The 26,374-nt window shown below is 48.1% G+C and overlaps 3 protein-coding genes across 5 annotated transcripts; 2 read left to right on the plus strand and 1 right to left on the minus strand.

Annotated features, from left to right (window-relative positions):
• The first annotated feature begins 1,330 nt into the window (after positions 1-1,330).
• LOC125512153 (uncharacterized) lies at positions 1,331-2,151 on the plus strand. The gene has a single exon (XM_048677230.2). The coding sequence runs from the start codon at positions 1,539-1,541 to the stop codon at positions 1,836-1,838; it is 300 nt and encodes a 99-aa protein (XP_048533187.1). The 5' UTR covers positions 1,331-1,538; the 3' UTR covers positions 1,839-2,151.
• Positions 2,152-2,853: 702 nt separating this feature from the next.
• LOC125512154 (elicitor-responsive protein 3) lies at positions 2,854-14,561 on the minus strand. Its single transcript, XM_048677231.2, has 5 exons — positions 14,346-14,561; positions 13,978-14,043; positions 4,639-4,765; positions 4,390-4,504; positions 2,854-3,249 (listed from the first exon to the last, which is right to left on the minus strand). Exons 1-5 carry the CDS (start codon positions 14,410-14,412, stop codon positions 3,193-3,195), a joined length of 432 nt encoding a protein of 143 aa, XP_048533188.2. The 5' UTR covers positions 14,413-14,561; the 3' UTR covers positions 2,854-3,192.
• Positions 14,562-16,668: 2,107 nt separating this feature from the next.
• On the plus strand, positions 16,669-19,803 carry LOC147965571 (E3 ubiquitin-protein ligase RMA1H1-like). Of its 3 annotated transcripts, XM_087528243.1 has the most exons (4): positions 16,673-17,260; positions 17,373-17,549; positions 17,682-18,820; positions 18,906-19,803. In XM_087528243.1, exon 4 carries the CDS (start codon positions 18,938-18,940, stop codon positions 19,664-19,666), a length of 729 nt encoding a protein of 242 aa, XP_087384369.1. In that variant the 5' UTR covers positions 16,673-17,260; positions 17,373-17,549; positions 17,682-18,820; positions 18,906-18,937; the 3' UTR covers positions 19,667-19,803. The 3 variants fall into 3 exon arrangements, with proteins under 3 accessions (XP_087384370.1, XP_087384369.1, XP_087384368.1); XM_087528242.1 differs by having other exon boundaries at positions 16,673-17,549; XM_087528244.1 differs by lacking the exon at positions 17,682-18,820 and having other exon boundaries at positions 16,669-17,549.
• Positions 19,804-26,374: the final 6,571 nt, after the last annotated feature.

The following is a 26,374-nucleotide window of genomic DNA, read 5'->3' on the forward strand; positions in this document are numbered from 1 at the left end:
TCCCCATCCTCTCCACCTGTCCCGATCCGCCGCCCTAGATGTCGTCAAGCCCGACCCCTACCGTCGCGACGGAGACTGCGTCTGCCATGGCCTCGTCCGTTGGCGTCCCGTCCTCGGCTCTGTCATGCAAGGCGGAGAACGTCGCCCGGAGGATGTGGCGACGCCGACAGCAAGAGAGGGAAGCGGCAACGGCGTCACAGATAGATGCGGACAAGGAGGAGCTATTGTCCCCCCCCCCCCCTCCCCTCCCCCGATCACGCCCCAAACCCTGCACCCCATTCATCCGTCCATCGACGCGAATTGTGCCATCGGACCACGTTGGGACAAAGGAGGATACGATGGCCGGTTGGGCCATTCCGGAGAGCTTTCCTCCCATGCAGACGCCGACGGTGGACGTATGTCACTCGGCGCAGCTCGTTTGGGCACGGATGACACGGGCACCGGCGGCGCCCGGGTTGCCCACTACCTGTTCGACAAAATGACACAACAAGAGTCGGTATATTTTTGTTGCTCCTGTCCGGTCAACTTTGCATATGACATGTTCAATGTTTTGCATAGACCGCTAGTTCATTTCGTATATGATTAATGCTTGCAAACCATGATCATTTAGGATGTGTTTCTGTCGGCCATGATCAAGGACAATCATGTTGGCGGATGAAACTCTCTTGGATGATCACGCTAATGACAATCATGTTGCGAAGACATTGGAGATATTGAACTTGAGAAGGAGTGATTGCAACTCGTACAGGACACGGAGGATGCGAAGATCATGTTGGTGGATGAAACCCTCTTGGATGAGCAAGCAAAAAAGTGGCTTACGAAGAAGAAGAAGAAGAAGAAGAAGAAGAAGAAGAAGAAGAAGAAGAAGAAGATCAACGAGCGTAGGGAGTACGAGGCCGCGAGGGCGGCTGCGGCAGCAGCGGAGCATGCGACAAGGATGCAGGTGGAGCAGGAGGCAAAGATGGCCTTGAAGCAGGCCGGCATGGACGGCGTCCAACCAGTGATCCGGTCAGCAAGCGAGCCATCCAGTCACACGCTTGGACACTTATTTCATTTTGGCACGTCGGAATTGTTGAACTATGATTTATTTTGCTTTGTTTTGAACTGTTGAATTTGAACAATTTGTATCGTATGATCGACGTGTATGAATTGCATGAATTTAAGGATCCGTATTTAAGGTATGTGAATGTGTGTCACAAGATATGAAGGACCAACGGACGCTGTCCGGCGTACAAGGGGTCGGATTTGCAAGTCCGGGTGTAGATGCTCTTTATTGAAATTTAAGAACGCTTGCTTCGTTTCCACAGGGCCAGCTTTCCCGATTGGCCTCACTCGACAGGAGCGTAAATCCACGCTCGCAAAAGGCGGACCCCGTCTCTTTCCTCTCGTGCGACATCTGTCTGGCCTCCTCCTCCTCCCCCTCCCCCCTACCTCCCTACACAACGCAAACAACTCCTCAAATCTCGCCACGGGACAACCAAACCGCCACCTGCTCTGTCCCTCCAATCCGCTGCCTTAGCCAAGCTCCGCCGTCGGCCATGAGACGACGCGCCGGTGGCGCTGGCACTCCTCCATTGCCAGACACGCTCTCGTTGTCGCTTCTGCTGCTGCTCCTGCTGGTGGCGACCGAGCTGGGCACCGCGGCCTGCATCTGCGGAGTTCTCAAGGCGGACGCAGTAGCGACGGCGACGGCTGCAGCTGCAGCGCGGAAGCGCGGCGGCACGGTGCTTCATACAGGACCGGCGGCGGCCGCGGCGTGCGCCGGCGAGGCGGGAGGAGCGGCGTACGACGAGTCCAAGAGGATGGTACCCCAGGGCCCCAATCCGCTGCACAACTAGCCTGGCCTTCTCATCAGGCTCTGCCGGCTGCCGCGGCGAGCTAGCAGTACGTACGTACGTGCCGAGGAGTGGACTGCATGCAGTACCACCTGCGCCCTGCCATTTTTTGTTTATCATTTTCTCCTTGTCCTTGTGCCGAAGAGCGCGCATAGCAATGCACACACGGTTTTCAGTGTTGTTGTTTAGTAGGTTATTAGGTATCAGTATCAGCTAGCCAGCCAAGTAGGGCAAATCGATCAAGGCCACGCGAGATTGTTGTACTAGTGCCATGTCCATGTGATCGTCTAAAATTACTCTAATTCTTGTGAGTTGACACTTCTGGCTTGATTTTTGTTATGTTGTGCCACTGCACATGTGCATGCTTCCCGCGCTCTTCTTCCAGAGGAATTTGCTCCGTGTTTATTACTCCCTCCGCCTCAAAATATAAGACGTTGTTTGGGTCTAGATTTAGATAAAATAACATCTTATATCTTGATTTTGATACAGAGGGAGTACATCTTAGGGTAGCAAAGTGTTCTTTGTAACATGCTGTGTGAAGCATCACTGCGAAGAAGCCACTAGAGCGAGCTGCTTTAGAAGATGAGCAACAAAGTCGGTGGGGGCAGCAAAGCATTACTGAATTTCAATAGGCAGAATTAAAGACGGGACAGGCAATGCGCGGATCACGGCTCGCAGGAGAAGGTCCAGTGCACTGCATGCACTACACTTTTGCAGCTTCAATTCCCTCAGAGAGAAGGTGAGTAGGGCCTCTCAGTTTATCTTACTGCGAGGTTGACGAATTTACCGTGGCGAGCTAGAGCCAACGCAAACGTTATATGGGTTACGCTCACGGCTCTGAAAATGTCAGGGGAGCATTTGGTTCTGAATTCTGATGCATCACTGTTTGAGGACCACAGGGAAAGATGCCTCTGCAAGACTTTCAGCCCCTTTTTTCTTGCAAACTTAATACTACTACAGTTGAATCCCACACAAAAAATTACTGCAGCCAGTCAATGTGAGGATCAGGGAAGTGCAATAAAAAGTCAAAAGCAGAGTCAAATAGGTGTAGTTATATTGCTACTGTAACCAGGCACCAAGCCAAAAGCAGACTGTTTTGGGAAGGCGTCATAACAGTACACTATTATTTCCAGTACTAAGAAGACACTAAATGCAGGAATTGCAGATATCTACAGTTTAAACTTTAAATTCACGAGTAGTACCAGTACTTCTAACATGATTGATGAAGCCAAACTGACTTTCAGCTTCAAAAGGAACAGATAAAAATCCAAAGTGACAGAGTTTCGTATTGTATTTGCATGAGATGGTGATTCAAGGCCTCAAGGCTTGACGAGCATCCTTGTTCTTCCGAGTCTGCTCAATGCGATTGTTTCCAGCCACCAAAGTCTTCGGGGAGACCGCGCTGGCGACCATCCTGCATACAGAATAAAAGTGTTGCTCAAGGCCAACCATGCATTTGTTTTGCCGTTTTGACAATTCTCAGGTAAATCTCAGCCCGCTCAAGTTTCTCGGAGCAAAACACGAGCTGATACTAAATTGTACTCGCTCCGTTCCAAAATAAGCGTCGTGGGTGGAGTACTTAATTGTCGTTCTGTTTGTATGTTGTAGTGGTTCACCCAAATAAGTTTTATTCGCATGGTCTTTGACTTTATTAGCATTTTGTACAGTATTGTTTTCTATTTCATAGTCATCTGATAGAATTCGATGGAAGACTAAGATAAGGACCATGGGTGTTTAACATAAATATCTGCCTACAGACTGATTCAGAAAGATTGACGACAAATATGGCTACAAAGAGCTACTACAAACAAAGCTGGAAAAATAATCGTTAAGGGGTGGCATAATAATATTGTTTGTCCGGGAGGTACAACTAATGTTCAAATAGTCCCTCAGTAGCTTAATTCACCAAATACGTTTCAAGGGGAATCATTGATTATTTTTACTAAATCCCAATACTGGCGTGTACGATTGCATCTGAAATTGAAATGAACTATATATTTTCCAGTTATCGTCAAAATCTGCATAAACTGCTGCATCTTGATGATGATGACATGACTTCATTTCTAAGTGACGCCATTGGTACATATGCAGCTATGCTGTGTTCAGTTACGAACTAGACCAACAAGGTAGGATCTTAAAAGTGTCTGCATCAATTCATGAAGTCCAGGACCTAAGAACCTACTGACTACTGTTTGAAAGAGATGCTTATACAGGTTATGAACTATGACCTACAAGGTAGGAAGATATCATTGTCTGCATCAATTGGATCATGGATATCAGAACCTAAGAACCTGCTCTTCGAAAGAGCTAACATATGCTTGTAGAAGTCCTGGTACCTCCTGGTACCCAACCAGACAGTGGGTGGTACCACCCGCTGACTAGCCATCAGAAATACTAGGAATCTTAGTGGTTTGAGGTTATGAACACACCAGATAAAGGAAGGGGGTGAATTTATTCTCTTGCAAACATTAACAACAGACAGTCTTGGGAGTTCAGACCAGATTCAAGAATTCAGTTAAAATTAAAAATATGGAAGTAGCATTTTAGGATCTACCTCGGGAGTGAATGTGAGACCAACTTTGATTTCTCCGCAGTAGTGTTCACCTTTCACAACATTATAAACTGTTGGTGGAATGCTCCCTTCCGTATAAACTGCTTCCAAAGGAATCCTGCAAGAACAAGAGCAGTAAGTTCATGACAGATGTTCTCTGAAAAGATTCCGGATAATAACTTATAATGTACCAATAGTATTTGTAGAACTTCAGATATGGATGGGAAGATATGCATGGGAAGATATGCATACGTTGCTTCACCAACGAAGTCGTCCGATGTGCCCGAGTCGCTGTCCATAAGCTTAATCACCAGCTCCGTAGCTTGGTCTGACACGGTGAAGACAAAGCTTTCGTTCCATTCAGGGTTACTACCTTTTCCTGCATGGGCATTTTGAAATTTAGCATCACATAACGTTCAGGAAACTGATATCTGAAGTTGAAACGAACGACATGAGGCAATAGCAACAACTCTGCATCCTTTAGACAAGGAACGGTTGATCGTTTAAAATGTTAGGGCAACTAAGAGTTAAACACTTCTTAGTTCTCTTTTGTTTCCTTACTACTTAATTATCAGTCCATTTTTCCGATAAAGGGTGTATTTTGTTAACTCATAATGCCACATCAAGAGAATACAAAGCATCATGAGCTCACACCCGGCCTCTGCATAACTAGGATGCACACAACCAACACCAACGCACACACACACAAAAAAAAGTGACCTCCCAGAAGTGAACTATAACATGTAGCAATAACCATCAGCATCAACCACCACCGATGAGAGCACCTGGACATGGGGAAAGTGCTTCAACAACGACACCTTTAAGAAGGGAACGACACGCAAGCACTGGCGGAGCCATGGCAAGGCCGAATGGGCCATGGCCCGCCCAGCTTTCTGGAGTTTCTACACTAATTTTATTACTTATGGGCCTTGGAACATCAGCCCATAAGATGTTTCCCTCTGTTTGGCCAGGCCAGCCTGCCCAACAAGGAGCTTGAAGCTCCGCCACTGCACGCAAGCACGACCATCTTCAGATCCACCCACGAAGGGTTAATGTTGTTGGATTTTGTGGATTTCTCTTCTCTAGCCAGGAAGCTAAGGGGGGAAGCTAGGGATTTCTGGAAGAACCTTATCTCCCGATTCATTCCTCTTTGTCTCAGTATATACAAACTACATTTACATTTTAACCCTTCTCACTTTACTATTTGCAACTAACTCCTCACAACACTCCCCCTCAAGATGGGGTGAAAATGTCTAAGAGCCCCATCTTGCCACACAACTTAAAGAAGGATACAACACTCACGCCCTTTGTTAATACATCCGCAAGTTGGTCTCCAGTTTTAACAAAACCTACTTGAAGTACTCCCTCATCAAGTTTCTCCTTAATAAAATGTCTATCAATTTCGATATGTTTTGTTCTATCATGCTGAACCGGATTGTTGACAATGTTGATTGCGGCTTGATTATCACAATGGAGCCTGAGTGGTCCTCCTTTAAACAACCGAAGTTCAGTTAATAATAATCGAAGCCATAACAACTCACATAGCCCTGAAGCCATGGATCGCAGCTCTGCTTCTGCTGTGGATCTGGCGACAACACTTTGCTTCTTACTCCTCCAACTGACTAAATTTCCTCCCAAGAAGATGCAATAACCTGAAGTGGATCTCCTGTCATCCAAGCACCCAGCCCAATCAGCGTCTGTGTATCCCTCAACTTCTAGATGCCCATGGTTGGAAAGGAGAATTCCTTTTCCAGGACAACCTTTGAGATACCGCAGAATTCTATTTACTGCATCTAGATGACCTGATCGAGGATCATGCATATATTTACTCACGAGGCTTACAGCATATGCAATGTCTGGTCTAGTATGGGATAGATAGATTAAACGTCCCACAAGTCTCTGGTATCTCCCCCTATCAACAGGTTCTCCTGAATTGGCTGTAATACGAAGGTTTGGCTCAATTGGTGTGGCAGCTGGTTTACTTTCAAGCATCCTAGTTTCAGCGAGAAGATCAAGCACATATTTCCTTTGAGAGATATAGATACCTTGAGCTCCATAAGCTACTTCTATTCCCAGGAAGAAGTGGAGGAAGCCAAGGTCTTTGACTTCAAATGACTTCGCCAACATTTTCTTCAAGTTCTTTATCTCCACATCATCATTCCCTGTGATCACAATGTCATCAACATATACGACCAATACGACAGTTTTATTTTCGTGGTGCTTAAAGAAAAGGGTATGGTCAGCATTGCTTTGTCGAAAACCCAAAGTGCAGACTTCCTTGCGAAATCTCCCAAACCAAGCCCTTGGTGACTGTTTAAGTCCATAAAGTGATTTCTTCAATCTACACACTTTACCCATTGTCTCAGGCCCATTGAACCCTGGTGGAATCTCCATATAAACTTCTTCTTTCAAATCTCCATGAAGAAATGCATTCTTCACATCTAGCTGAAACAACTTCCAATTGTTATTTGCTGCCACCGAGATTAAAGCTCTGATGGTGTTCATCTTTGCAACTGGGGCGAAGGTTTCATCATAGTCCACCCCATATGTCTGGCTATAACCTTTCGCCACAAGTCTCGCCTTATATCTATCTACTTTCCCTTCGGGTGTATGTTTTATGGTAAACACCCATTTGCAACCTACCACTTTCTTGTTACAAGGAAGTGGAGTAATTACCCATGTATTATTCTTGTCAAGAGCAGACATCTCCTCAAGCATTGCTGCCCTCCATTTTGGGTTTAATTTTGCCTCCTGCCAGTCCCGTGGTAAGGGTTCTGCAGAATCCAGCGCTGCAATAAAGGACTTGTAAGAAGGACCAACAATGTCATAAGAGACATAGTTGGAGACATTATAAGGATCCAATTTAGAGGGCAATTTTCTGGCACTAGCTCGTGGTTGCTTTCTATAAGCTATTGGGACATCAAGGTCGTCATATTGAGAAGAGATGTTACCACTGTCCAAGGAAGGTCCAGTATCACTAGTTTGAACTTGAGTATTATCTTGTTGGTCAGCCTCCTTCTCTTGCTCACCATGTTGTCCATAAGCCTCAGGCTCAGGTTCCAACACTTGCATCCTTTCCTCCTCAATACGACGTCTTCGTGTATACACCTGAATCTCCCTTTCCTCATTTGGTTTTGGCCACCGGAATGCTTCACTTGATGTATCATACTGCTGCTCATGTCTTCGTTCTTGCTCTGTTTCCACTGGAATTACCCCAATTATCATCTTTCTTGATGTTGCATCATCTTCGTCTTCCTTATCTCCCCCTGTCTCACAATCTGCATCTAAATTTTCATTTTCATTAGCAAACAAATCAGGGAAGACATCGGTTAAATCCGTCGGTTCACCATAGAATGGTTCCTGCTCCCTAAATACCACATCCATACTCACAAACATTCTCCTTTCAGATGGACACCAACATTTATATCCCTTCTGCTTACCAGAGTACCCCACGAATACACACTTTAACGCCTTTGGATCTAGCTTGCCAACAGATGGTCTATAATCCTTCACAAAACAAACACACCCAAAGACCTTAGGTGGAACCACATATTTTGTTTCACCCATTAGACACTCTAACGGTGTTTTATAACCAAGTACCCTGGATGGAATTCTATTCATCAAGTAAGCAGCTGTCATTACAGCTTCACCCCACAAAAACTTAGGAACATTCATAGATATCATTATGCAACGAGTGATTTCCAGAAGATGTCTATTCTTCCTTTCTGCCAAACCATTCTGCTCTGAAGTACCTGGACAAGTTGTGTGATGAATAATCCCAAAACTGGATAAGTACTCATCAAATTCCTTGTTCACATACTCCGTGCCATTATCAGTGCGAAATGTTTTCACACAAGCATTATATTGCGTTCTGATCATATTATGAAAATCAACAAAGCATTCAAACACATCGTTCTTGTTCTTCAACACATAAACCCAAGTCACTCTAGTACAACAGTCAATAAAGGTAACAAACGAGCGATATCCATTTAAAGATGGAACTCCACTAGGACCCCACACATCAGAATGTATAACTTGAAGTGGTGTGTCACTTCTATTATCAGACGATGTATAGGAGCTACGTGTTTGTTTACCATATTGACAAGCTTCACATACTAGACTCCCCTGGTTAACTTTACTATAAAGAGCAGGATAAAGCCTACCAAGGGTGACAAAAGACATATGTCCTAGCCTGCGGTGGTGAAGAAGGAATTCGTCAAGTGGTGTAAGGGACGCAACAGCTGCAACCACAGGTGGCACATTATTATCCAGATAATACAGTCCATCATGCATGATCCCCGTCCCAAGTCTTCTTCCAGTCCCAAGTTCCTGAAACAAGCACCATGATGGAAAGAAGATAGCAACACAATTAAGTTCATTTGTGATGCAACTGATGGATAGCAGATTTATTGGGAACGAGGGAACATGCAAAACAGATGACAAAGACATATCAGTGCTACACATAATTGTCCCTGATCCCATAATGGTTTGGGAGGAGCCATCAGCTAATTTAACGGTTTGTTTATTTAAATCAGGAGTATAGTCAATAAAATTTCTGTAGGAACCAGCCATATGTCTAGATGCACCTGAATCTAATAACCATGGTGCATCAATGGACTTATCTATCACAGTGTGAGAGTTGTTACCACCAAAATTTGCTAAGGCTGCAGAGGTAGGCGCTTCAACAGTTGGCTTGTCACCTAGAGAAAGCCCCTTGAATTGACACCACTTCTCCCAATCCTCAGCAGTCATCTCAACACTCATAGTTTGGGTGGTATTTTCAGTGATCACCGACGTGTTTGCTTTAGCAGCAGGGCGTGTACCTCGCCCACGGTAGCCTCGTCCTTCAAGCCCACGGCCACAGCCTCTTCCACGCCAGTCCTGCCCTCTTCCTCTGCCGCCTCCCATTAACTCAGGGCATGAAAACTTCAAATGTCCTGGCTGACCGCACTCGAAGCATTTCTTCTCAGTTGTATTTGATCCCGACCTTTGATAATTTCCACCCTCTGCTGCATAGAGTGCTGATTGCCGCTGCATGATACCTTGCATCACTGACCCGGCTGCCTCTAATTTCAACCTAGTTTCCTCACTAATGATAGCTGATATTGCCTGCTCCAGTGTAGGAAGCTTTCCGCTACCATACAGTGCAGCCCTCCTGTTTTCATACTTAGAATGAAGTCCATTTAGGAAGTCCCTCACACGTCTCTTTTCCGTCCACTTGTTAAATTTCTCAATACACTTGCCACACTCCATATCAATTGGATCAAAGTAATCAATCTCACTCCACAATCTCTTCAACTCGGACACATAATCCACAACTGATTTGTCACCCTGACTCAACCCCTGCAGCTCCTTCTGAATTTTACAAGCAAGCATCTCATTACCGACTCCAGAATATGTACCTTTCAGTAGCCGCCAAATTTCTGACGCCTCCTTAATCCTTTCCACCTGCTTAGCAATTTGAGGTGAGACTGAACTCAGCAGCCATGCTCTCACCAATGCGTTGGTCATCTTCCACTTCTGGCCTTCCTTGGAGTTCTCGTCAGCTGGTTTTTCAATTGCCCCATGTATATAGCCCTCTAGACTTCTTGAGACAAGAATTGTCTCTGCGTGCTCTGCCCAACTTGCATAGGTTTCAGACCCATCTAACTTCACCAGGGGCATCTGCAATGGATGAACCTCCTCCTTGACCTCTGCTTCTGGTTTTGAACTCCCTCCTTGCTTGCTCATAGCCTCGAACAACAATCTGTATTTCTCATCCATGGCTTGCAACACCGCTGCAAGCTCCCCTGCCGTGACTCCCGATGGAGCGGCATCCTTGTCACCCATCGTTGCAAACCTCTCCTTGATGTGCTGCTCTGACCTGGTCTTCAGCAGCCCAGAAATCCTCTTGCTTCAGGACCAAGCACACTTGTGACCTTTGGTGCTTCTTTCTCTGTTGCAACACAACAGCAGCTCCTGCCTCCTTCTGGACACAAATCTTGCCCAGCAACACCACGCAACCACCTCCAGGGAACACTCTCCTACACCTCTGCTTGGCACCTCCAGCCTGCTTCCACACCTACAGTTCTGCTCGCCTCCAAATCAGTGGCTCTCCACCAACTGCTGCCCCAACCGTACACAATCCGTGCGCTGGCTCTCTGCCGGCGACACCCTTGCCGAGGCTTCCGATTTCGAGCAGCCTGCACAAGGCTACAAGCAGGAGCACCACTCCCAGGTCGCACAGCCACCAGCTTCAACTCCAACCCGCTGAACCGCCTCACACCCTGGCCGCAGCTCCTTCTTCTATTCGCTCCAGTCCACCACCAGAAGCGCTCCAGTCACTTTACTATTTGCAACTAACTCCTCACAACAGTTAATATGGGGTTTTCACCACAAAGAGGAAGTCTGAGCAAACTCCAAACAATGCCTTCAATAGGGGAATGGTGTAAGAACACCACCATTGCTAGGTAGAGCCAGTCGGAGCCAGACCTAGAGTTTTCACTTCGGAGCTAAAATTCTTGTGCTCAAGAGCACCACCAAACTTATGTCACCCTGTACTGCCGCCCCCACTTTCTATGAAGAAGTTACTGTTGCAAGCCAGATTGTCACTCCTCAACAGCCGTATACGCTCACAACCCCGACATGGACAAACGCAACCGGGCATACCACATATACGGGAAGCAGACCAGAGCACAACCGCCAACAACAACAAGGTAACTGACGCCACCAAGAACCCACGAGAGGCTATCCCGCTGCCCCAAGTCTTCAACAATGATTGGACACAATTCGCAGACAAAAATCCGTCGGTGCCGTCAAGAGCCCACATAGGCCACCTAACAGACATGGCTCCACGGAAGTCAGCTGACAACGGCACGAAGCCAAGCATACATGTAGGCAGAACTTGTATCATATACACAATTCTTTTGCCTGTGATGTATACACGCAATTTGCTGCGCCGTTTGGTTCATAGTGTTTTTTATCTGGTGGTCGCCTATTTTCTCTGAGTTTTTTTCCCTTCATTGTGTATTAGGTCGTCTCTCTGTGCACATTTTCATCACTTGTTGGTATGAAGTCACAAAAAAAATTCCTTCACTTACTCATTTCTTGCGAGGGTGTGTGTGTGGAAAAAGCAACCCCCTTCCCCTCCCGCGTCGCCCCGCGTGTGATAGGGAGGGCGGGGCGACCGCACCACCGCCGCCAGAGACCCCCTCCACCTGCTCCTCCCTCGCCGCCGCCACAGGGCACGGGCGGGCAAAGCCATGCCGACGCCAGCGGCGGCAAGGCTCTCTCCGCTCCTCGCGCGGTGGCCCCAGTGCGGGACGGGGCGGCCACGGCGAGATGGGATGCTGGCTTCGGGCGCAGCGGCTCTCCGGCGCGGTCTCGGCAGCGGCAGGGCCTGGTTCGTGTGCCGGGTGGCATTGTGGTGGTGGAGCATGCTTATGGGAGTAGCTCGCCTTGTCTCTGATCTGGATCGGGCTGGGGAGATGCCTCGCAGGCAGTGCGGGCTGTGGGCGGTGCGCGCACCGGCATGACAGCCATCTTGGCACGGCCACGAGGTGGTAGGAGGGCCTGGGTGGCTGGCAGTGGGCTTCTTCGGCTGTTGTGCCATTTTCAGGCATGAATGGTGGTGCGAGCGTATGGCGGTGACGGCAATGCAGATTTGGTTGCGGTGGTTTCATCAGGCGGCACAGGGTGGTGGCGATGACTCTCCTTCTCTTGGGTTCAAGCCGACGATGAACGGGATTGGGCGAGTACCAGTGGTGCCGGCAGCACGTGCAACGGGGAAGGCTTGGATCTAGGGTTCGTGCTCGGGCAGGCCAGATCTATGCCCGGTGGATCGGAGCAGGTGCTTCGGGTAGGTGTGCCCGGGTTGCGTGCACGAGCGGCGTCTAGCTCTCGCGGGCATGGTGGGAGTTGGTGGTCGTGACATCGCGGTTCCGGCCGTCGGATCAGCACCGAAGACCATGAACATGGCGTTGTGTGTGATCACCTGGGCCAAGGACAGAGGGCTAGTGTCGAGGCTTGCTCGTCGGCGGCCGTCGGCAGTCATCGATTCGTGTCCCCCCTATTCCACCGGGGCTGGCTGGGGATGCAGGTGTGGGCTCTTCCTACGGTGGAGGCGCTAACCCAGAATCGATGGCTGATGCTGGGTTAGGAGTGGATGGAGGCGTCCACTCTTCCTATCGTGGTGGGTGTGTTTTGAAGTAGGTGGATGCCGGTGTTTCGGGCCTTGGATGCCGGGGCAGCTGCCTCAGAAGGTTGGCTGCATGGTTGGCTCTCCGGAAGGCACCACGGCGGCGGTGATGGCGTCCCTTTGGTCGTGCGGGCGGCAAGGGGATTGTGTCGGGTGGCTCGGGCTCGTCCTTTTGTCGTTGGCAGTGGCGATGCCCAGATCCAGATCTGGGAGTTTGGGTTCGTCGCAGTTGTCTTGGAGACCTCGTGGTGACACGGGTGAGCTACCGAGCGAAAGCTCTACGCTTTGGCGGCAACGATGGCGATGCTCGCGGGCGCCACTCACTTCTTGTAGACATCGTTGTGGTTCTCCTCTCCGTGTCAGGGCTCTGGATGAAAACTCATGTCCTCTTCGGACTCGGTAGCGGCGACGCTCCGCACCATCTTCCCTCCCGAGGGCGTTGTTGTAAAGCTTAGGTGTGCTAGGGTGTAGCGCGGCGTTTTATCCTATCTTCACTGTGTTCTCCTTCGGTAGCATAGTCGCGTGCATTTTGCGTGATCCGATTATCCAAGGATTTGCTTTGTAAGAGGGCTACCTCTCCACCCTATAACGTTCGGCCGTGTACTTTGTTTGGTGGTTGCTTTATATATAAAGCGGGACGAAAGCCTGTTTCGAGAGTCACAAAAGTTAACTTTTCATAAATTATTCATTTATTTATCTCCTTATGAGACCGCCCGATTCATCATTACCATGCATGAAGGGTAGTAATGTTAGAAGTCAGAGGCTGATTGGTTTTCTACCAACCTTTGGCATTGCCGATATTTGGCAAACCAACATTTGGCAAAATCAAAAGTTGCCAACATTTGGCAACCTTTTGTGAGATTGACAACAATTGGTATGCAACCAATCTCTAGCCAACACTTGACAGTTGTCAAAATTTGGCATGCCAACTTTTGGCATGGAACTAATTAGCCTCTCAATATATATATTCATTACCATGCCTGGAGGGCGAGGAGGCTGAGTTCAGTAATGCAATTCAATAAGGATGATCGGAATCATCCGTGAATAGCAGTGGGATCTGTTAACGAGGCATCTGATTACGGCCTAGGTTTACCAAAACACATGCAGAGGATTGAGAAGACGTTGTAAACGGGTCATGGAGAAAAAACTCAGAAACAAACACCTCAGTCTCACTAGATTATTATTTTTTAAAGGAGGAAAGACCCCCGGCCTCTGCATCAGAACGATGCATGCGGTCATTTTATTTAAAAGTCTAGCAAACCATCTCACTAGATTGTTGGAGCTACAAGTTAGGGCTGTTTGTTTAGCAATGCAAAAATAATCATCAAATTTGAAACCAATATTAGCAGCACATGAAAAGATGAATGACAGAATCAATGGTAAGGAAAAGGAACAAATTGGAAGAGCATACCCACCTGACGCGATACTGCTCCTCTGCTCCTGCGAGCGGCATTTGAGAAGTGCGTACGGGTCCATATTGCCTGCGCTCAATTTGTCAACAAGAAGCAACTTATCATCATCAGAGTCCTTGCGAAAATGATGGGATAAACAACCAATAAATGCATCAAACATTTCCTACGATGGCGCAGGGGGGCCGAAACGGCGATTTAATACGAATAAATCAGTCGACCCGATCGATCAAAATTCTAGTGAGGCGATTAATAGCACGAACGGCAACGTCCCGATCGAAGGAAAACAGAATGGTCCGCGCCCTAGAAGCAATCGCTATCTTACAAGATTATTAGGGTTCACAAAGCCAAAGGATTGGTTGGTGCGTACGTACACAGGAAATCGGTGTTCTCGAGGCCCTTGGCGCCGACGAGCAGCACCTCCAGCGTTCCGTGCACCATCGATTCTCTTCCTCCAGCGGTCGAGTTGAGCGGCAGGATGCAGATCCGGATGTCGGTCCTCCGCTCTCGCTTGGGTCCTCGGCTCTCACATGGAAATTGGCGTGGAGTGGCGTGGCTTGGGGACTCCTCGGTTCTCGCCCGCCAGTTTCGGTTCGGAATCTAAATATAGACCAAAGGTTCTACTTTAAACAAAAAAACGGTGAACCAACATATAGGTGAATGGTTAGAGGGACTGTGATATTCCAGCTCACCAGAGTTTAATTCCTAGCGTTCACATTATTTCTGCATGCGCTTTAGTGAAAGAAGAAGATGTTTCCGTCGATGACGAAGCGCCTAGGATGAATTCGTAAATCTGAAAATGATATGCCGACTCAGTCTCTCGAAAATGCTTATAGGAGTAAAGTGTGTGTGTATGCGTTCATAAGGATGAGTGTATGCGCGTACGTACAAGCACAAAAAATGACGGATCTTTTTATTTTTACTAGTAATAATGTACGTGCAATGCACGTTTGTATTAGGTAGGATATTAGTTGTACATCATATTAGGTAAGATATATTTGTTGCACGTAGGAGTATTTGATAAGATATCAATTACTTTTTACGCGGGAATGGTAGAATATTAATTACATGACAGATCTTATGGGATAGCGTTGAGTCAAAATGTGTTTATAACCAATGACAATGATGGGTAATTAGAACGTTAAACATGTTTGATGCTAAACGTTGGAGCGATTTGAACCGCTAAATAAAATGATTTAAGGGTCGAGATAGTTTGAATCTGCCCCTTTAAGTGTTTTTATATTGGTATAGATATAAATATAGATATAGATTTTTCTTATTAGTTTTTGTTTCCAGGAGGTGGTGTGGCGTGTTGAATAAGTTTTCTTTGGCATCTTCTCATCTCAATGTGTCTGGCATCGGGAAGAGCATGCGAGAGTTTGTGTCGCTAGATTTGTTTGCCCTCTTTGAGTTTTGATAATTGGTGTGTCTAACAAAAAATGTACGAAAAATGTTGAACGTGTATGTAAAAGGTTGACATCAAAATACTTCCTTTGTTCCTAAATATAAGTCTTTTTAGACATTTCAAATGGACTATAACATATGCATGTATGTAGACAAATTTTAGAGTGTAGATTCATCCATTTTGTTCTGTATGTAGTCATTTATTGGAATCTTTAGAAAAACTTATATTTAGGAACGGAGGGAGTATATGTAAAAAAAATATTAATGTTGTATTTGAAAAATGTTGAAATTGCACAACAAAAATCTTTCAGATGTATACCAGAAAAGTTTTGTATAATTCAAAAAAATGCTGAACGTTTATAAAAATTTATTCCTACCCTGTATGGAAAGAGAGAGAAAAAACCAATGAAAATTGACAAAAGAAAGAACAAAACACAGAAAACTAATTAAAACCAGTGCAACAGAATGAAAACTGTGAATACCGAGAAAGAAACAAAGAAAAAACAAAGCCGATAAAACTAAGAAAGAAAGAAAAAATAATCCCTCTGTAAAAAAAATATAAGAGATTTTAGATCACTCCTTTAGTGATGTAAACACTTTTATATTTGTTTACGAAGAGTAAACAAAAGAAGAAATGATTGAAACAGAGAAAGAAAAATACCTGAAGAAAAAGAAGGGGAAAAAAGGAAACCAATAAAAACAGTGAAAGAAACGAAAAAACCATGGAAACCCAAAATAATAGAAAACCAGAAAAACCGGTGTAGAAACAAAAAAAATAACAGAAGAGAAAACGTAAAGAAAAGAAGGAGAAAAAAAACAGAGGAAACTGAAGCAATGGCCCAACCAGCAGCGAGCAGGCGAGGTATGCACGACTATGGGCTCGCCTGATCCTCAAAAAAAAAAGACTATGGGCTGGCCTAATACTGTACGAGCGCAGCGACCGCAGGAAATCCACAAGGCGAGATTTCTTCCATCTCAGGTTGAGCGAGATATAGCTCCCGCTACATTTTCCTCCCTTTGCTTGGGCGCTGCGATTCCAGATAATCTGATCCTCGTGAGTCCTGTGATCGAGAGCGTGATGACAAAAGTTTCTGCCTAATAAAATCAATAGTTGGTGACAGCAATCATGAGGTGATTAAGATGATTGCTGCAGAAAAGCCACAACCGTAGCCGGGAAAGGCTCTCGCCGCTGGTCGTCGTATGCGGGACCGGCGTTCTGGAATGCACGCTAGTTTTTTGTTTTCTTTTGAGTCGTGGAATGCACACTAGCTAGGCAGTTAGCAGTAGCACCACGAGTTGCAAGCGTACAAGGATGAGGCGCAACTGAAAATGCGGCGACCCACGGGCATCGTGAGGAGCTCAGCGCACTCGCTGATTCCGTTGCGCCCACCGGCAACGCCGACGGTTGCGCGCGTGGAGCGAACGGCGAGGACGAGCAGCTCCGCAAGCAAGCGCACAAATCATCTCTCGGCATTGCACGAAAGAGGAAACAAAGGCACCACAGCCACGTCGTGACTGATGGGAGGATCCCGATGTTGCGGCGGACTCCGGGGTCTCGTCGTTTATCCACTGCAACTACAGGGGCAGCCTGCTTTGCTGTTTCCGCTTGCTTTTCTCTCTCTTTTGTTTTTTGTTCCTTTTTTTTCCATGCTTGAGCAGTAGCGAGAGTGAGAGCGCTCATGACGTGCTGGTGCCAGCAACGGCCTGACGTTTTCTGGCCAACTTTTCCGTGTATATCGCAGGATCTAACAAGAGAGAAGGAACCGAGCGGACAAAATTCTCGCCTGCTGGGCAGGATCAGATTCAGAGCACAGCACCCACCGCCACCGGGGAGAAACAAAGCAGAGCAACCGCCCTCTGCTCCTGCTCCCCTTGACAATGACGGGTACCGTCGCCACCTCCCAGCACAGGAAGCCGGCGACTTCCCGCTTCGGTTAGGCCTGCCGTTCCACGCACCGGCGACTCATTTTTCTTCGTTTTCTTGGTATCTCCCACAGCTGCGACTGACGTCGACGGCGCGTTCGTCGCCTCCACGAGTCATCTCTCGCTCCCCGCCTATACATACATACATACGCTACCGCTCCGGTTCCCGTCCCTCAAGACTCCTTCGCGCGGAGCCCCGCCGAGAGAGGCCCGGAGGCGGAAGGCCGGCCGTGCGCGTGCTGCTATCGCAGGTCCGTCCTTGTCCATGGATTGATCAAGCTTTGATAAGTAGTTTCTCTGTTCTTGGCTCTGGGTCTCTGGGTTCAGTCCAGGCGGCTAGGCTTGTTTCTTTCATAGCTCTACCCGGTTTTAATTTTTGCTAGATCAATCCGCACTGTCATTATCTTCAACAACAAGATTGTGCTGGTCGCTCTTCCAATTGATGCGGGAATTTCTGGTCTCCAAGAGCAAATGAATGCTCAGATGAACATCATTTCAACGATATTCTCAACTGCATATGGTTTGATAATTTGGGTGCCATTAGCCATTAAGAAAAATCTATGACTACTGTTAGATCATCATATTGCACACTGTTCATCATCTCTGTACCTGATGATGCCAACAGCGTTCTTAATAGCCACAGATGTTTAGTCCAACAACTGCATAAGAAGGACGTGCCTGGAGGTCTACTAAGTCAAAAGTTGTTGGCCGGATTATATTGTTCTTGTCTTCTCAAAGATCACTGGATATGCTTGCAGCCGAGCGCTTTGTTGTGTTCAGTCCCGTTGAGTATATGCCGCAAAGCTGTACTGTATCGCTTCTTTATGATTGTTACCCAGTAAAAAGAAGTGATGCGCAACTCAGTCTCTGAAAAATGTTAAAGCACTGACATTTTTTATTGCCATGTTAGCAATATCATTATGATAGGATCGCATTCTCCTTCCTGCCATTCGCTGTGTGGTCAATTCTGTCTCCTTGGACTTGTCGTGTCTTAAAGAAAACAAGGATAACATCAGGTCGGTGTTTCAGTGATCTGGCGACCTTATCCAAAGCCATTGTCTAGGAGCTAGGACGCACGTTAATTCGCTTGAGAAGCAGGTTAGGGAAATGCCAGAAATAATTAGTGAAAAGGCTTATGTAGTAGTACTAGTGCATTACGTAACGTTTTCTACTCCTTGTCTGAAAGTAGTAGTAGTAGTACCTTGTTTAGCACGGGACCCGCTTAGGGTTTGGCTAGACTGATTACGACACAACAATATCCTGGGAATTCTATGGGCCAAGCAACCCCATGGTTCCCTTTCTTACAGTTGTAGCATGTGTCCCTTTCCGATCTTGGTGACACTGCCCACCTTGTCACGACGGCATCCACACATGAACCCGGACTGCACCGCGCGCCACAGATCTGCAATTTTGCGTGGCTTGCTCCGTCCCTCTCGTTAGTACGTTGTCCTGCTCCAGTCGGATCGATGATAATCTCACTACGGTTTGATCGATCAAGATGTCTACCTTGAATTATTGATTGGTGAGCTTTTTGTTCAGTGGCCATCTTCTCGCTGCGCGTCTCTCTCGTTTGTGTAATCCGACCGACCTTTTGGTTCCTTTTGCAGCGCCGTGAACCGTCTGAAGGTGCAAGAGCAGGATGAATCAGGTTAGCCAGGAGCGTGATAATGATCCGTCCAAGAGAGTGAGCGGGGACGCGCCGGCGGCGGCGGCACGCGCCGGCTGCTTCGACTGCAACATCTGCCTGGACTTCGCGGTGGAGCCGGTGGTCACCCTCTGCGGCCATCTCTACTGCTGGCCTTGCATCTACGAGTGGCTGCGCCGCGACGCCGCCGGCGGCACCATCTCGGCGGCAGGGCGGCCGTGCCCCGTGTGCAAGGCCGCGCTCACGCTGGACTCGCTCGTGCCGCTCTACGGCCGTGGCGGCAGCCGGCCCAGTAAGCCACGGCTCCACCCGGCCCTTCCGCGCCGGCCGACCGTGCACCGGGGAGCCGTCGAGCAACAGAGCGCGCAAACCAGCGGTGGCAGTGGTCACCGGCGCGTGATCATGGAACCCGGTTCGCCGACTCGTTCATCCCGTCACGCGCGTGTCGGAGCCGCGCAGTTCAACATCGTATACCCTCCTCCGCCCTTGGGGTACGGCATGAATGCGATGAACTCGACGTCCGGTGGGGTGCTCGGCGGGATGGCCCTGGCGTTGCTCCCCTGGGTGTTCGGTGGCGAGGCGCCGGCGCCGAGCTACCCCCTGGGCGAGCTGCAAAACCTGAGCCCTAGGCTGAGGCGGCAGCACATGGAGGTGGAGAGGTCTTTGCATCAGTTATTGTTCTTCCTCTTTGTGTTCGTAGTGCTGTGCCTGCTCTTGTTCTGATCTCGCGGAGCACATTCCTGCAACTTCTCTACATATAGCTGTCGTGTACTACATAGTGCAACTCTAAAAGAGGTCATGTGTTAGCACTATTAACCAAATGTCCAGCCTATCTGCCTGTGTGACAAGTTGCGATCATACATGAACAAACACTCAGTACTGGAAACCGACGGAGTCCTTTCGTGGCAAAACACAAAGGATGCATTGATGAAAAGAAATCTGTTTTCAAAATGTAAACTCTCAAGAGTGGCGGAGACAGACCAAGAGTAGTTGGGCTATAGCCCTAGGCATAGTAACAATGGACTTTGTAATTCCTTCCTACAAAATATACGAAATAACTATACTGCATCACTCCAACAAGCTTAGGGCATCTCCAGCCGTTGTGCCCTCCAGGAGGCGTTTTTTTGGCCTCCTGGGGAGGCCCCGGCGCTAACTTTGAGTTTGGGTGCAAAATATTTCCAGCCGGTGTGCCCCCCAGGACTCGCTCGGCGGCGTCTTCGTCTTCCGCGGCCTTCTCCCGGCTCCTCGTCGCGGCCTCGATGACGCCCCCGTGCTCTACCTCGAGGCGCACCACGCCGACCGCTCCCGCTACGTGCTCTCCTACGACGCTGCTAGGAGCGGGGCGGGGCTGAGCCGTGGCTGCTGCTGCGCATGCACGCGCTGGCTAGCACGTGAGAGCTCCGAGAACGGCGTCGCGACAGCACGCACGCATGCGAGAGCTCCGAGCATGGCGTCGCGACAGCACGCATGCACGCGGCGGCTGCGGCCACCAAACCCGGCCAACATGCAAGCCTGTGCATGCCTGTGCGGCTGCGGAGCCCGGCCAACACGCCCGCGAGCAACGCACGCATGCACACGGCGGACAACGACGGCCAGCACACGGGGAGCAGGCCAGCCGCGCCGGCCCAGGAGCAGCAGCAGGACCACGCGAGCCGGAGGTAGAGCTGGAGCTGGAGCGCCGGCGAGCCGTGCCGTGCCGTCCTCGTCCACGCGAGCAGCCAGCCAGGGCGAGCTGGAGCTGGAGCGCCCGGCGAGCCGTGCCGTGCCGTCCTTGTCCTCGGCCGCGTCTTCGTCTTCCGCCGCCGGCGACGCGCTGCTCGAGAGGGCCCTAACCGTGGTGAGCAGGCGGCAGAGCGGGTGCATCTCGGGGTAGCCGGCAAGCAGGTCGTGGGCGGCGACCTTGAGCGCGAGGAGCGCGCCGGCTGAAAGAACATGCGGTGCCCCCATGTTTGGTTTTGGTAATTGATGACAATCTTTATGGACTAATGGTTTCCTTGAGTTATATTTGAAGGTTTTGTCCATAGGCTTTTCTTGGAGTGCATGTGTTGATTTCAAGGAGAGTTTGTGTCGACCAAGGTGTTATTCAAGGAATTATCCAAAGATTGGTCATGTGAGAGTTGAGCTTATTGCAAGCATATCTTGAAGAAGAAGATTGTGTGATCATTCATGTCTACCTTCAAGACATCATCCAAATGAAGAGAATTGGAAAGGTTTAAGGTTGATCAAGACTAAGTCAAGAGTGAATCAAGTTGATCAACTCACAAAGCACAGAAGATGTACCGAGAGGGATCAAGTGATCCCATGGTATGGTAAGAATTGTCAATTACGCTTTGTGTACTAACCCATGGTCTTCGTGAGAGTTCTTTGTGGGGTTAGATTGCGGTGTGCAAGATCAAGTGAAGCATCACGAAGAGATCAAATGCTTGAAGCTTGCTGTCCTTTATGGTGATAATGGACTTGTGAAGATGTGCGGAAGAGTGGCTCACCCATAGTGGAGTATGGGGGAGCAATCAACTAGTCTTCATCGAGTCAACACAATCAAGAAAGGTGGTCCAACTTGAGGGAGTCAAGATTGTCATCATCTAGCTCAAGTGGACCATGTGCAAGGCAAAGGTTTGCCCTTGATAGGTTTTCTATTTTACCGGCCTCATGATGATAGTTGGGAGACCGGGTTATAGGATCGATTGCCGTACTATCAAGGAGGGCTCTCGATGAGTAGCTTGATCGTATCGTTCGTAGAGAGCTCAAACAATTGCATCCTTGCATCATCTTTCTTGGTTCTTGTTTGGTTCTCTTTGTGAGTCTTAGAGCTTATGGTCATCTTAATGACAAGCTTGAGTTCATCGAAAACGGAGTTCGCATGCATCTTCTATGATGTTTTCGATATTGGAGGTTTTGCCGATTCTTCTCGGTTGGAGGTTTCACTCCTCTTTTTGTTAGGCATACCTCCCCTGCCTCTTCTTACTATAACCAGTCGCTGTTTTGATACTACTCGTCGTCTTGTTTCCAACAAGCTTGAGTTTGCTCAATTCAGAGCTCATATGCAGAAGTTATGGCAGTTCTGGTTTTCTTGAGTGTGGTTTTGTCAGGGTCCCAGCGGTAGTACCATGGTACCCAGCGGTAGTACCGCTGAGGGGTCACAAGCGGCAGTACCGCTCCGCAGCGGTAGTACCGGCGGTGACTCTGCAGCAGTACTACCGCTGGCTTACCAGGTCCCTACCGCGTCGATTCGAGGGGTCTTTTTCTGTGTCGGATTGTGCGGTACCTCGCTGCGGCAGTAGTGGGGCAGTACCGCTCCTTAGCGGCAGTACCGCCCTTCCTCCGCGGTAGTACCGCCCGGTTCCCTCTTTCCCTTTACCCTTCGCTCTGCGCGGTAGTACCGCCGTAGAGAGCGGTAGTACCGCTTAACCCAGCGGTAGTACCGCTGTCTCCTGCGGTACTACCACCCCAAGGTTCGTGTTTTGTTGCTCCTTTTCCCTGTTTCTTCCGCCTGAGCGGTAGTACCGCTCGTGTGCGGGCTGAGCACATAACGGTTGGATTTTCCCCCTCCTATAAAGGGGGTCTTCTTCCCCAATGAACCTTATCCTTTGAGCTCGTGTTCTTCCCCATTGTTGACCTTCTTCGAGTTTGCTAACTCTCAATCCCTCCATGGTTTCTTGCTAGTTTTTGAGGGAAAAGAGAGAGGAGATCTAGATCCACATTTCCACCAATCACTTTCTCCTCTATGTGAGGGGAACCCCTTGGATCTAGATCTTGGAGTTCTTTGTGTTCTCTTTCTTGTTCTTCCTCTCATTTTCCTCCCTAGCATTAGTTGCTTCGGTGGGATTTGAGAGAGAAGGACTTGGGCACTCCGTGTGCCCTTGCCTTTGCATTTGGTGCATCGGTTTGAGTTCTCCACGGTGATACGTGGAAGTTACAAGTTGAGAAGCTTATTACTTTTGGGTGCTTGGTACCCTTGAGCTTGTTCCTCTTGGGTGCTTGGGCGCCCTAAACGGTTGTTGGTGTTCGGAGCTCAATCATTGTGGTGTAAAGCTCCGGGCAAGCGTCGGGGTCTCCAATTAGGTTGTGGAGATCGCCCCGAGCAATTTGACGGGTTTCGGTGACCGCCCCCAAGGGTTGCCAAAGTGTACGGGTTCGGTGACCGCCCCCAAGGGTTGCCATTTGTACGGGTTCGGTGACCGCCCTCAAGGGTCCCTTAGTGGAATCACGAATCTTGCATTGTGCGAGGGCGTGAGGATATTACGGTGGCCCTAGTGGCTTCTTGGGGAGCATTGTGCCTCCACACCGCTCCAAATGGAGATTAGCATCCGCAAGGGTGTGAACTTCGGGATACATCGTCGTCTCCGCGTGCCTCGGTTATCTCTAACCCGAGCTCTTTACTTTGTGATAGCCATATTGTTTCTTATCATATATCTTGCTATCACCTAGTAGTTTATCTTGCTTAGCATAAGTTGTTGGTGCACATAGGTGAGCCTAGTTGTTGTAGGTTTTGTGCTTGACAAATTAACCTTTAGGTTTATTCCGCATTTGTTCAAGCCTAAACTGTAATTATTTTAAAAGCGCCTATTCACCCCCCCTCTAGGCGACATCCACGATCTTTCACCGGCCTCGAGCGCGAGGAGTGCCAGGCCGCGAGGAGCGCCCGCGATGCCCTCGAGTGCGAGGAGTGCCCGGCCTCGACAGTCCGCGCGGCATCGCGCAACGCCCGCAGCACCTTCAGGAAGCCGTCGTCCCGCTCCCCCTCCTCCGGCCATGCTCCGCCCCGGCCGTGCTCCGCCACGGCCGTGCGAGCCCCTCCCCGCTCCGGCTGTGTGTGGTAGGTGGTGGGGCGATGCATACGAGGAGAGAGGAGAAAGAAAAGAGAGAAAGGAGAGGAGAGGAGAGAGAGAGAGAGGGGCTGGCAAGTGGGCTGATGCATGCGAAATAGAGCGCCGGCGCCCTCTTCTGCGCCCCAGCTTTGTGGGTTTGGGTCAGGACTGCCGGCCGTAACTTTGACGAAATCCGGTGCTTTTTGAGTTTCTGGGAGCATGACTGGGAGAAAAAACACGCGTTAGTGATGAAAAAGGCCGAGAGCTGCTGGGGGCCTAGTGAAGATGCTCTTAGCCCCAGGCGTAATTCGATACTATCTCCGCCACTCTCTCAAGAGATCGACACTCATGTACTTTTTTTTTTGAGACAACTCACACTCATGTAGTACTTGAACAATCATAAGCAGAAAGCCTTCGAGCGTTAGAACAACAGTTCAGGCCTTAAGACTACGACTAAAGACATCTGAAGTCGTTCCGGCGTGCCTATACCTCGCTTAGCGCGGGTTGGAGCGAGCACTCACATCAGGCGTCACAAAATGGGCCGGCCCAGGTAGGTTTCAGCTAAGTTCGTCTTTTCACCTTTTTTGCTTTGTTCGATATTTTATTCTTATTTTCGAAAATATTCTAAATACACATATTCATAAAATCAATTAAAAAAGTAAAATAGTGAATTTGAAAAATGTTAACACAATGTAAAACAAATGTTACCTTAATTAAAAAAAATTGGTAGAACAAGAAATGGAGAAAATCAATGAAAACTGAAAAATAAACAAAGAATCCAAAAAACAAATCTGTGAAAACCGAGAAAAATAAAGAAAACCAAACATGAAAGAAGGAAAATAAAAACCAGTGAAAACAAAGGAAATAAAATTTATAACGAAGAAAAATGGAAAACTGAAGAAAACCTGTGAAAAAAATCCAAAGAAACCGTAAAAATAGAGAAAAGAATAGAAGGAAACTGGACCTACAGTGAGCGAACCTACAGCGAGGAACCATATGCTAATGGGCCAGCCTGCTCACGTTGCACTTCACGCGAAAGCTGCTTCCATCTCACTATAAGCGATATGTAGGAAACAACTAGTTAACTAGCGCTTCTTCGGGAGCCTCGCAACGATCAGCGCCACTTGATACGCTCCCAGTCATTCGCCACATGTTATGTTCTGGACGCTCCATCTGGATTTTATTTTTATTTTTATTTTTTCGCACGCGTTTTTGGTTTATCAAACGGTTTTTTTCGGGTTTTTTCGACGTTTTGGTTTTTCCCCGGCCTTCCTTAGCTTTTCGATAAAAAAATACAAAACAAAATATTTTTTGCGTGAAAAAAATGTGTTTTCTTTTTTTTTTCTTTCGCGAAAGTCACGGTTTTTCTTCCGCGAGAGGCACGGTTGTGCTTTCGCGAGAGTCACGGCTGTGCGTTTCGGAAACGGAAAAAAAGATGTTTTCTATTTTTTTTCTTTCATGAGAGTCACGGTTTTGCTTCCGCGAGAGGCATGGTTGTGCTTTCGCGAGAGTCAACGGCAGTGCCTCTCGGAAAGGGAAAAACAAAACGCGTTTTCTTTTTTTTTCTTTCGCGAGAGTCACGGTTTTGCTTCCGCGAGAGGCACTGTTGTGTCTTCGCGAGAGTCACGGCCGTGCCTTTCGGAAAGAGAAAAACAAAACGCGGTCTCTATTTTTCTTTCGCGAGAGTCACGGCCGTGCCTCTCGGAAAGGGAAAAAAAATACACGTTTTCTGTTTTTTTCTTTCACGAGAGTCACGGTTTTGCTTTCGCAAAAGGCACGGCTGTGCATTCGCGAGAGTCACGGCCATGCCTCTCGGAAACGAAAAAAAATATGTTTTTTTGGCTTTTTTTCTTCCACGAGAGTCACGGTTTTGCTTCCACGAGAGGCGCGGTTGTAATTTCGTGAGAGGCACGGGCGTGCTTTTTTCGAAAAGGGAAAAAACCGTGCTCCCGGTTTGGTTTCTTCGCCCGGTTTTGTTCGTCCAGTTTTTGTTTAAAAAAAATGTTCGTCAAAACCTATCAACATGGGATCTAGTTTTGAAAATCTTGACGTGAGGAATCCAATGGTGAAAATTGTTCGAGATTTGGACGCACGGTTTAAGAGATAAAACATTTGAATAAACAGATCTACGAAAAAAGGAAAAACTCCCGGATTGCGAGTTGCGAAAAGTAGTGCGCAGTATGTGCGCCACTTGTCGCGACCTTAAAAAGTGAAGTGTTTTTTGCAACAAGTACTCATTAATTAATGAATTGGCGATATATATGTCTCGCGAGGTCGTTTAGGCCACCTCCAAAGTAAAGTATAGCAGGCGGGCTGACTTTTTTTTAGAAGCAATAGGATGAAGATAACTTTTTTCTCCCTAATAAAAGTGAAGCTCTTTCCTGCATCGAGATGTGGGCCAAAGTTGTCAGCATGTGCAGATTGTTTCCCTTGCGGGTCGGCCCACTCGCACTGTGCCTGACACGAGATCTGCTTCCATCTCACTATAAGCGACGTATCATGCACCATGTCCAGGTGTATTTGAGCGTTGTCTGATGACGAGCTTGTCTCCCATATGACAGCTAATGAGGAGCCCAATGCAAGGTTATGGCTATTTCAGCTTAGTGATGAGATGGATCATGAC

The sequence above is a fragment of the Triticum urartu genome, chromosome 6A, assembly GCF_056163025.1.
Source record: "Triticum urartu cultivar PI428250 chromosome 6A, HENAU_Tu73, whole genome shotgun sequence".
Lineage (NCBI taxonomy): Eukaryota > Viridiplantae > Streptophyta > Magnoliopsida > Poales > Poaceae > Triticum > Triticum urartu.

Coding starts and splice junctions, on each gene's coding strand:
- LOC147965571 (XM_087528244.1), top strand. CDS start 18,938: ATGAATCAGGTTAGCCAGGAGCGTGATAATGATCCGTCCAAGAGAGTG.
- LOC125512154 (XM_048677231.2), bottom strand. CDS start 14,412: ATGGTGCACGGAACGCTGGAGGTGCTGCTCGTCGGCGCCAAGGGCCTC. Junction 14,044..14,345: donor CGAGAACACCGATTTCCTGT/GTACGTACGCAC, acceptor AATTGAGCGCAG/GCAATATGGACCCGTACGCA. Junction 3,250..4,389: donor GTCTCACATTCACTCCCGAG/GTAGATCCTAAA, acceptor TTCTGTATGCAG/GATGGTCGCCAGCGCGGTCT.
- LOC125512153 (XM_048677230.2), top strand. CDS start 1,539: ATGAGACGACGCGCCGGTGGCGCTGGCACTCCTCCATTGCCAGACACG.